The sequence below is a fragment of the Haliotis rubra genome, unplaced genomic scaffold, assembly GCF_003918875.1.
Source record: "Haliotis rubra isolate DU_JTF1 unplaced genomic scaffold, ASM391887v1 Scf152, whole genome shotgun sequence".
In the NCBI taxonomy this organism is placed as follows: Eukaryota; Metazoa; Mollusca; class Gastropoda; order Lepetellida; family Haliotidae; genus Haliotis; species Haliotis rubra.
Window position 1 is genome coordinate 1525691 of NW_025765470.1, and position 12514 is coordinate 1538204.

At 43.0% G+C, this 12514-nt stretch overlaps 1 protein-coding gene across 1 annotated transcript; it reads left to right on the forward strand.

Annotated features, from left to right (window-relative positions):
* The first annotated feature begins 649 nt into the window (after nt 1-649).
* Nucleotides 650-7063, forward strand: LOC124270506 (methylthioribulose-1-phosphate dehydratase-like). Its single transcript, XM_046705524.1, is given in 9 exon segments — nt 650-802; nt 1266-1360; nt 2858-2906; nt 3408-3525; nt 4291-4413; nt 5173-5246; nt 5799-5905; nt 6543-6619; nt 6622-7063. Coding segments are annotated over 9 exon segments (699 nt in total). The 5' UTR covers nt 650-781; the 3' UTR covers nt 6657-7063.
* Nucleotides 7064-12514: the final 5451 nt, after the last annotated feature.

The window sequence follows — 12514 nt, forward strand, 5'->3', positions numbered from 1 at the left end:
CAGAAGCAATAACAATACCATTTTAACAAACTGGCATTGTACCTTTTCACTTGTAAATACCTTGTTTGACCGCGTAATAATACACTGACCGACTTCGAAGTTGTGCGGCGTGGCGAATAGGAAACAGATCTTGTTGTATTCTATTTATTTGTGATTGTTTATTGTGAAATTTATTGAGCAGTTGTTAAACAGATCTCGGGGCAGAAAACCGCCGGATGAACCCGCAAACTGCGAGACATTAAACTCCTGTGAAAAGGAACAATGTTCGGCAATCCGTTTGGTAGTGACATTGCCAAACTTGGGGTGACTTGAAACAGGTTCGTTCGCGAAATTGGTATCACCAATTATTGGGGGTCCTTGAAACCGAAGCGAAAAACGTTCACACACGTATGAACGGTGTTTACACAAGTATGAACGATTAGAGGGTTCAAGAGTAATGAACCTTGAAATTTAGATCACATGACCGCTCTCTCAACCAACCAACGTTCGGGAATCTGTGTAAACTTGAAAGCACGAAATTTGGCGCTATATTAATGGACACATTATTATTATTAAGACGAGTTGATGTTTAAACTCATAAACAGTGCCGTAAACACACAAAGCGCTTCGCTAAAACGCATCAAAGTTGCCTCCGCACACTACGCGAAAAACCAGTCCAAATATTTCGGCCTTGACATTCAAGCGATCATCTTTTCGCACATGTCAGTGTTTACTATCGCGATCACATTGTGATTTCAACAGCAAAGCCGAGTGGTATCTGTGTGACGTGTCAGCCAAGGTCATGGATCCCAAATATTCTCCGGTTAGCTAAAGACAGGACTAGTGTAGTATGCATTAAGTTTAAAACGTTTAAAACCAACCAACAGGAGTTGCGAACCGCCCGATTCTTTCGTATTACGATCAGGGTTTTACGAGAACGAAGCATTTATGAACGTAGAATAGCACATATTTTACCTCTGAGGGATGCACAATATTAACATGTGTACCATGTTACTTACAAGATTTATAACGGTCATGTAATCAGAGTAATTAGGGACCGTTCCCAATTTATAGGGGGGGTGGGGGGTGGGGGAGAAAGATTTTTGGTGATGATGATTTTTATGCAGAAGCATGTACAATGTGAATGACCACCCCTAAAATGAATGTACAAAGTAAGTGACACCCACCCCTTTGCATATTATGTACAATATTGGAATATTGCTGAGTGGGACGTTAAACAACAAACCCAAAAATGGTCACATGGACTTTTGGTATTACCTTCCCAGGAACATCCACGGAACTTGATTCCAGAGCTGTGTAGACTGTTCTACAACAATGGCTGGGCAACAGGCACAGGCGGTGGAATCAGCATCAAGCTGGGGTAACATTCATGTTTGTTACTGTATGACCTACAACATGGCAGATCACATGAAAACTAAACACCTCTCTTTGCATTCAGTCAAAAAACAAGCCGATACTTTTTAGTAAAGATTGCAAAACTACATAATTTGTAACTTATGACCAGCTGATGACCCACTTTCCCCTAAACTTTCCCATGTTCCTAAATATGAAGTTTTATTTATTTATAAAGAAACACTGTCGTATGACAAACATTTTTTGCACTTGATTGCAATTTTTTGCACACTCCATGCCAATCTAACAGTAGCGTGTAAGATTCTAAGGCAATGCTAGCCATGGTCACCAGACTTTGGAACTGTCTCTTTATTCTTATGACCCAAACAGGTCACTTGATCCATCAACATAATGTTTTCTTTATAACTGTCTAATGAAATAAAACGAAAAGATAGAATCTTCTCTCCCTGTGTTGTCATTTTTTAAATATTCAAAACACCTGTCTGTTACATACAATAAAATACAGATTGACTTATGACAAACATGTCAGTGTAGATGATGATGTTATTCTGATTCCAGGAAATGAATCCTGTATTTGAATGCCTATAGTCCGTTTGGCTCAAAAGCGGACTGATGAATTGCAATCTAACTCGAAAACTAATAAACATATAACACTCAATGAAACGCTGATTATAATCAAAACATCAGACCAACTCTGAGATTTGTTTGCAGAATTTATGTCCTAAAATTAAAAAAGTTGTTTAACAAACTATCATTAAACTATTGACACAGTTCACTATTTGTTACGAGGGAGGAGTGCAGAGAAAGGGACAGCCAGGTGTTAGGGAAGTGCCGACAAAGTTATTGATTCATTAACCTGTGCTGTGCCGTCTCCATCTTTTCTCGCACACCTGGCTGTCACTTTCTCTGCACTCCTCCCTCGTAACAAATAGTGAACTGTGTCAATATTTTAATGATAGTTTGTTAAACAACTTTCTATTTTTAGGACATAAATTCTGCAAAAACTCACAGAGTTGGTCTGACGTTTTGATTATGATCAGTGTTTCATTGAGTGTTATATGTTTATTAGTTTTCGAGTTAGATTGCAATTCATCGGTCCGCTTTTGAGCCAAACGGACTATAGTGATATACAACATTTAATGAAAGGACGCTACTTGCCTTTCATAACTAAACTCACTGGTCGATTGCTAACCTCTGTATGCAAAGAAGATTTTATTTTACTAAGAACAGACACTGGGTACGTGTATCTGGTGTGGATTTGTATTGTATGTTGTTTGTTATGATATGTTTTATATTTCTCTTTGATATTTATGACCAAGGCAGTTGATATTGAAATGAAGTTGGTGTTTAAATTTGTTGTTTTGTATTGGTACTGGTTGTACATGGCACTGAAGAGATGGTCAAGAAGTACCAGCAGATTAATTTATATCACCGAGAGACTTTTGAATAATAAGAATCATTTTCACTGAGTGTTTTGAAGTTTCTTGAACGTGTCTGTTCCCAGGGAGGAGATATACATCGCTCCATCAGGTGTACAGAAAGAACGGATTCAGGTAACTCTGACATTTCTATGGCAGACAATATTTCAGTGGTGGATAGATTTCTGTTGTACAAGCATTTCAGTGTTAAAATATTTCCATACTTCAAAGAGCAGGGGCGGATACAGCTTTTTGAGAAAGGGAGAGTGCACAGTTCATTTTCACCCGTTTTCTCGAGAGTTTCAATGGTCATTTAATAAACTTATAGGACAAACAGGGGGTGTGCACCCCTGCACCCTACCCTGGATCTGCCTATGAAGTGAATAGAAAATGCTTACTTATAGCTACAAAAACTTACTGGCATCACACCAAACATGGCAGAATGTTCAAATAATTTCAAGAACAAAATGCAAACGAATGATCTTTTTCATTATGAATCTTTCTTCTTGCCAAGAAGAAATTTTCACACACAAAACCCTGCAGTCCAAGAAAGCAAACAGGCCTAGTTGTCGGGTGGTGCACATAGTAACTTGCATCAATGTACTCTTGGATTTATTACATCATGCTTTCTTCCAGCCTGACGACCTGTTCGTCCAGACGATTGACAATGAAGATATCACAGAGCCTCCGCCCAGTAAAAAACTTAAGAAGAGCCAATGCACACCTCTCTTCATGAATGCCTTCACAATGAGAAGTAGGTGTTAGTTGTCTGGATGTATTCCTACACCAACTAGAGTTGACTTCAAACACAGATAGTGTTCAAGGTTTTGATTTTTAAACATGAGTCCTGTTACTTTGGTCAGTGTGTTGATGTGATGGAGGAAGGGTGGGAAGAATTTCCGCATCCTCACTTCACATCCAGATGGTACAGAATCACTGTTGTTGTCAGTGGCTGTTATTATGAATTCCTTCTCTTTAATTATCTGTTGTCAAGACTGTCCTTGATATTGTCCTGAATGGCCTTGATATTGTTCTGAATGTCCTTGATATTGTTCTGAATGTCCTTGATATTGTTCTGAATGTCCTTCATATTGTCCTGTCCTTGATATTGTCCTTGATATTGTCCTGAATGAATGTCCTTGATATTGTCCTGAATGAAATGATTGTCCTTGATATTGTCCCAAATGAATGTCCTTGATATTGTCCTGAATGAATGTCCTTGATATTGTCCCAAATGAATGTCCTTGATATTGTCCTGAATGAATGTCCTTGATATTGTCCCAAATGAATGTCCTTGATATTGTCCCAAATGAATGTCCTTGATATTGTCCTGAATGGATGTCCTTGATATTGTCCCAAATGAATGTCCTTGATATTGTCCTGAATGAATGTCCTTGATATTGTCCTGGATGATTGTCCTTGATATTGTCCTGAATGTCCTTGATATTGTCCTGAATGTCTTTGATATTGTCCTGAATGTTCTTGAAATTGTCCTGAATGTCCTATTGTTCTGTGACAGATGCAGGTGCAGTGATACACAGCCACTCCAAACATGCTGTCATGGCAACGCTCATGTTTCCAGAGAAGGAGTTCAGGATCTCTCACCTGGAGATGATCAAGGGAATCAAGAAAGACAGCTCTGGTATGTGAGGCCAGCATTTCCATACAAACGATCATATGATACAGCTACCAACACTCAAATCCGTAACAGCATCTAAATCTGATTGAATTTTTGTATATGTATGGTTTATTGTAAGATACGCATCAATACATGTACATCAAAAAGACTATTGTGGATGAGTGAGTGAGTGAGTTTAGTTTTACGCCACTTTTAGCAATATTCCAGCAATATCACGGCGGGGGACACCAGAAATGGGCTTAACACATTGCACCCATGTGGGGAATCGAACCCGGGCCTTCGGCGTGACGATAGAACGCCTTAACCACTAGGCTACCCCACCGCCCCTATTGTAGATGAAATGTAGGGGCCATTGTCTCTATCTAGTGTCACAGAACTGTCTGTATCTCTTGTGTCAACCTGCCTTTACAATATGTCTGAGCAAAATCCATATGTCTGAGACCTGATTTGAACCTGATCTTGTCCCGACCTGTGTCTGGAGACCTGATTTACCCCAACCTGTGTCTGAGACCTGATTTGTCCGACACCTGCCTGTGTCTGAGACCTGATTTGTCCAACACCTGCCTGTGTCTGAGACCTGATTTGTCCAACACCTGCCTGTGTCTGAGACCTGATTTGTCCGACACCTGCCTGTGTCTGAGACCTGATTTGTCCGACACCTGCCTGTGTCTGAGACCTGATTTGTCCGATACCTGCCTGTGTGTGAGACCTGATTTGTCCGACACCTGCCTGTGTCTGAGACCTGCTTTGTGTGTGATTCAGGTGGGTATTACAAGTACAACGAGGAGCTGGTTGTACCAATTGTGGAGAACACCCCTGAGGAGAAGGATCTGAAGGTATTGTCACTCATCAAGCTGGATATCCTACCACTGGATATTCCGAGGTCATCATCATTTTAACAAATATAAATATTTGGGCACAGATTTTGTCCAATTTGTATGTTTTTGCTCGACTAGCTGCTATTATTAAAAAAAGAAAGTGTTGAAAAAGAAGAAGTATGTGTTAAAAAAATTTGTGTTGAAAAGGAAAATGTTCAGTTCATCATTTCAGATAAAACTTATGTTATGACTTGAAGCAGTTTCTCAAGAAATATTGTCATTCAACATACCTGTGATGATCCGGGTTAGAATTGGTCTTTAGCAACCCATGCTTGTTGTAAGAGGCGCCTAACGGGCGGGTGGTCAGGCTTGCTGACTTGGTTGACACATGTCATCATATCCCAATTGCGTAGATCGATGCTCATAATGTTGATCACTGGATTGTCTGGTCCAGACTCGATTATTTACAGACACCGCTGTCATATAGCTGGAATATTGCTGAGTTCGGCGTTAAACAACAAGAAAATAATTTTTTGTATAAGTTTATCTGAGAGAGTGTTTTCCCACCAGGATGCCATGGCCCGAGCTATGGAGGACTATCCTGACACGTGTGCAGTGCTTGTCAGACGACATGGATTCTATGTATGGGGAGAGACGTGGCAGAAAGCCAAGGCCATGTAAGTATTGATTCCTGCAGACTTCAGTTAAATGTTGTCCCTGTATAATTCAGCATGGGGATCCTGAATAGCAGAAGGAAAACATACAAGAAGATAAACAGTGAATGTTAGGAGGTGTGTGGTCCTGTGCATAGAGCTCAGGTCACAAATCTGGGGAAATTAAGCAGCATTGGGCATGGAGAGTCTGTGGATGGGTGACCATGTTTGGCAGCTTGACTCCTGAAGAGTTTCTAGGACTTCAGTCCAGCCCGACAACGAAGCACATGTGATACATGTGGTCTCACCTGAGGCAAATGAGTTTGTTCAAAATTGCCTCTGTTCATCCAGCAGAAAATGGGTACCCGGTGGGATAAGTCATGTGAATAATAACCTAGCACCTCACAGGTTGGGTTATCCGGGTAATAATGGTCTGATTGTTAGTGCTATGAGCATCCACCTAGTGACTGGAGTTTAGTGCTTTATAAATGCACTCATTATTATTATGTGGCTTTTATGTTTTTTGTGATGTTTCTGTATACTAGCTGTGATGTGGGTGTATATTTAATGTTGCACTGACTTAACTGTGATGTTGCTGTAATATGGCCAACATTTGTCCATATAGTGCTGATCGTTCTCACTTCACGTTTCTCTTTCCCAGGTGCGAGTGTTATGACTACCTGTTTGATATGGGAGTTCAGATGAAGCAGCTCGGACTTGACCCCACCACCGTCCCAAAACCCCTAAAGGGGCCTACGTCTCAGAGACTTCATGATCTCTTTCTTGTCAATAGTATTGTTTTCAAGGATTTTAAATATGATTATAGTATTTTCACTGGAGGTTTCAGGGAATCTGGACAGCCTTGACGCTGGTTTGTCTTTGGAGTTAAAAAAAAAGTATAATATTGCAATTTATGGTTATACTTACATGTCAAAATGTTTTGGAGCATTTATACCTCAACTTTTAACTGTATTGACAGACAACATAATATGTCTGATTTTTGTGAGGTTTTCTATTTCTGAGAAGTATTTCCAGTTTGCTGCTTGTACTGTGTACAGTGTCAGACTGCCACATATGCACTGCCATTATCATCTTCATCTGCCAACGGTCATCTATCCTGTCATCTTCATCTTGGCGCCATATAGCTGGAATATTGCTGAGTGTGGCATACAACTAAACTCACTCTTCATCTTGGTCTTCATCTCATTACATGTGTATTACCTCTACTTGAAGAGCTGATAATGCCCCCATAATATTGGTCAACCAGTTTTGTTGCTGTGATCAGCAACCTCAGCCTTTTTAGGTCGAAGTGCTGTCAAACATAGAAACACATTCAGGGTTATCTGGGATTTGAATCTAGAAATACAATACAGATGCAAGATCATGCCCCTCTTTGCAGTGAATTGTGGCATCACAGCCAACTTGGTGTGGCCCAGGATCTCAACTGTAGGGTTCTAGTCAACCAGTAGGAAATTAGGTTGAACTCAATCTGGAGGTTGTGAGAACCAGGCGCGTAGCAAGCCAATTTTTCTCGTGTATGCCCGATAGGTTTCAAAGCTTTACATATAGATGGTATTGAGGGCTTGCACAACCTTTTTAGCAACAGTCCGCCCGGAGAGCGGAAGATCGCGGGTTCGATCCCCGACCGCGTCATACCAAAAGACGTTAAAATATGGTACTTGTTGGTCCCTGCCTGGCGCTTCGGCATTAATGGGTACAACGACAAGGACTGGTCGGCTCGGAGTCAGTATAATGTGTCTGAGTGGGGTATTCATGCTTCACTGCGGCATGGTATCTCAGTGGGCTAGCACTATAAAACCAGCTTCAGTCTGGGCTAGTACAAGCAGCCGCGCATAGACATACACACGCATGCACGTCGTCATATGAGCGAAATATTCTCAAGCACGACGTTAAACCCAATTTACCCTTTTAGCAACAATCATGTGTAAGCCCGGGCCTTTTTTATAATGGTAGCGCCTTTTGGAAGTCGGATTGTAATGTTAAGACAAGCTGTTTTTAAGTACAGTTGTTTTGTTGTTGGTTAATGCCGCATTTAGCTATGTGAAGGCAGCCTGTGAATTGGAACAGACATTCCAGTGATTTACATCATGAGCATCGATCTACTCATATGCATCAATCTATGATGTCCGGATACTGAGACAAGTATCAACCATATTACTGAGCCTGATCATCTGACAGGCTGTTTCCACATTCATGGGTTGATGCATACCAGTTCTAACAGCTCATAACAGTTTCACATGTCTGAAACTGAATTCAGTTTAGAAATTGAGGGATGCAACAAGTGTCACTAGAAGGATGGGTGCTACGATTATTAGAAGCACAAGGTTGTGTTACACCCCTGTAGTCTGCCTTAAATGTGATACTTTCAGTGTAAGTCTTGTGTTTGGGAAGATTACCGTCTATAATCAATGTATTGGTATATGGTATATGTGGTTTTCCAAGAGAACATGTATTCAGAGTTTATATATATTTGTACAGGAAGACAAGAGCGTCTCTGTGTTGTTATGGAATAAAAGGGGAAACAGTAAATTGTGCCTTGTGTTCCGCAGCTTGCATGTTGGAAGACTCTTAAGATACGGACCGCTGTGGTGATGTGGCTAGAGCGTCCGCCCGGAGAGCGGAAGGTCGCGGGTTCGATCCAAAAGACGTTAAATATGGTACTTCCTGGTCCCTGCCTGGCGCTCGGCATTAATGGGTACAACAAAAAGGACTGACCGGCTCGGAGTCAGTATAATGTGTCCGAGTGGGGTATTCATGTTTAACTGGGGCCTGGTATCTCAGTGAGCTGGCACAATAAAACCAGCTTAAGTCTGGGCTAGTACAAGCAGCCACACATACACACGCATGCACATTGTCATATGAACGAAATATTCTCAAGTGCAACGAAAAACCCCATTTCACCTCACCTCACCTTAAGATAGGGAGAGTGCGTAGAGGGGAGTGAAGGTGGGTTGATCAATATTTAGGACACCAGAATTGTCTTCAGTTATTGTGTCTGTGTGGATCGGTCATGGCTAATGTTAAGATAACGACCACAACACCATACATATGACAGTGTACAGGTCACTGTGCCTCCTGGGGTAACCCCACTAGCCTTTATTACGCAGCTATTCCCGATTGATGGTGGATGTCTGCTTGTGAAACAGAACGATGAATACTAGCATCATCAGAAATAAATATTTAAGAGCTCTCGTAAAATCATAGCTATTTCTCCAAATAACCAGAGCGTCAAATTAATGGGTCCTAAACAGACTCCCCGACAATATTCCTTCGATATACGCTTGTTTGTTACATTGTAAACGTAAGATAACTGGTGGAACTGGTCACTTTGCACTTGATAAGTCCTGGTTGTTGAGGTTGATAACGAGGACTGATGCATCTTGTCATGCTCTCTCAGTTACCATTCACGTGTTTTCCTGTGTGCTGTGTGGTAACGGCTCGCACCGTAACAGTTCTTTCCCCTGCACACTATTGTCGGCTCCAGTCACCCCTTTATATAAACAAGTCAGGCAATGTACCAGACAAACCAGTGGTTGATATAATGAGCGAGGCTATACGCCGTTGGAGTTCGATCTTATGCCATAAACCTAGTCGCTGAGTCTGTACTACCATTCATTTAGATCCCTGTACCGTTGCAGCGTTGGAAATACCTGCCTGCCCGACCGCCCGGGACGGGTTATTTTCAGCACGGAGTGCCAGATTCTCAAATTCACCTGCCCGACGGTCGGGTTAAAATTTAGATATGTATATGGAGATATTCATCATATTTCAGGATAATAAATCATTATTAATTCACTCGTAAAAATATATGATTAATTCCAATTGGATGATAAACTACGTCGCTTGTCAAACCCTGTTTCATACCCTGCTGTGTACGACAAGCATATTTAGGATACCTGGGACGTTTTCCGTGCAGGAATCCTCGTGGTGATGGACAACGTGCTGGAGGTTCGTTGTCTCCATTGTTGACATCATGGCTTGTCCACCAGTTTGTCCTCTCTGAAGTGTTCATTAAAACTGGACCGGTATATGGTATGTTTACCTGCATAAGATCCACAAATACACGAGCAGATTCAGATACGCTTGACCTTGACCTAGGTACTCGTCACAAAGACATCGTTACGCAGATTCCTGCTATTACAGGCTCTCGTCACACACACACGTTACAGACACTCGCCAAGCAAGCACACGTTACAGACTCTCGTCGCACGATACAGACACCAGCGATGCAAACCCTAATTTAGCCCAATTAGTATTTTGGCCCAAAACTGATGCAAAATTACGTATTTTTGTCTAAAATCAGTATTAACTTTTCCAAAGAAATTTCATATTTAATAAAAAATACATAGATATTATGAGAACTTGTTATTAACATTGTACTCGCCTAAATCAGTTGTAAGTATCCACATATAGCTTGATACTGAATAAAATGTTGAAATTTATTGTGTATGGTACGTATGCTATTTGATAATTGAATTTATTTTATTTTTTTTAAATTCGTGTATTTTTACTGCTATCGTAGTCGCGTATTTTGTGTTGTTTCTTCGTAAGAAATACGATAAAATCGTTTGGGTTAGCATCTCTGCAGACGCCAATAACACGTTACAGACACTCGTCACACGTTACAGACACCCGTCACACGTTCGTCACACCCGGCACAAGTTACAGACAGTCGTCACGTCACACGTTACAGACACATTCGTCACCGTCACACGTTACAGACACACCGTCACTCGTCACACACGTTACAGACGCTCGTCACACGTTACAGACGCTCGTCACCCGTTACAGACACTCGTCACACGTTACAGACTCGTCACATAATGCCTGTTGAGACTCGTCACACCTTACAGACGCTCGTCACACGTTACAGACGCTCGTCACACGTTACAGACATTCGTCACACCGTTACAGACGCTCGTCACATGTTGCAAACGCTCGTCACACGTTACAGACGCTCATCACACGTTACAGACACTCGTCACACGTTACAGACGCTCGTCACACGTTACAGACGCTCGTCACACGTTTACAGACGCTCGTCACGCGTTACAGACGCTCGTCACACGTTACAGACGCTCGTCACGTTACAGACGCTCGTCACACGTTACAGACGCTCGTCACACGTTACAGACGCTCGTCACACGTTACAGACGCTCGTCACACGTTACAGACACCCGTCTTACAGACGCTCGTCACACGTTACAGACGCTCGTCGTCGTCACACGTTACAGACGTCACACGTTACAGTTACAGACACTCGTCACACGTTACAGACATTCGTCACACGTTACAGACGCTCGTCACACAGACGTTCGTCACACGTTACAGACATTCGTCACGTTACAGACGCTCGTCACACGTTACAGACACACGTTACAGACGCTCGTCACACGTTACAGACGCTCGTCACACGTTTACAGACACCTCGTCACGTTACAGACGCCTCGTCACACGTTACAGACGCTCGTCACATGTTACAGACGCTCGTCACACGTTACAGACACATGTTACAGAACGCTTCGTCACACGTTACAGACACTCGTCACACGCTTACAGACACTCGTCACACGTTACAGACACGTTCGTCACACGTTACAGACGCTCGTCACACGTTACAGACGCTCGTCACACCGGTCACGTTACAGACGCTCGTCACACGTTACAGACGCTCGTCACACGTTACAGACGCTCGTCACACGTTACAGACACTCGTCACACGTTACAGACGCTCGTCACACGTTACAGACGCTCGTCACACGTTACAGACGCTCGTCACACGTTACAGACGCTCGTCACACGTTACAGACGCTCGTCACTCCTTACAGACGCTCGTCACACGTTACAGACGCTCCTTACAGACGCTCGTCACGCGTTACAGACGCTCGTCACACGTTACAGACGCTCGTCACACGTTACAGACGCTCGTCACACGTTACAGACGCTCGTCACACGTTACAGACGCTCGTCACACGTTACAGACGCTCGTCACACGTTACAGACGCTCGTCACACGTTACAGACGTCACACTCGTCACACGTTACAGACGCTCGTCACACGTTACAGACGCTCGTCACACGTTACAGACGCTCGTCACACGTTACAGACGCTCGTCACACGTTACAGACGCTCGTCACACATTACAGAGACGCTCACGTTACAGACGCTCTCGTCACACGTTACAGACGCTCGTCACACGTTACAGACGCTCGTCACGTTACAGACGCTCGTCACACGTTACAGACGCTCGTCACACGTTACAGACGCTCGTCACACGTTACAGACGCTCGTCACACGTTACAGACGCTCGTCACACGTTACAGCTCGTCACACGCTACAGACGCTCGTCACACGTTACAGACGCTCGTCACACGTTACAGACGTTACAGACGCTCGTCACGTTCGTTACAGACGCTCGTCACACGTTACAGACGCCCGTCACACGGTACAGACGCTCGTCACACAGACTCGTCACACGTTACAGAAACCCGTCACACGTTAAAGACACTCGTCACACGTTAAAGATACCCGTCACACGTTACAGACGCTCGTCACACGTTACAGACACTGGTCACACATCACAGACTCGCCACACAGGACACGTTACACACA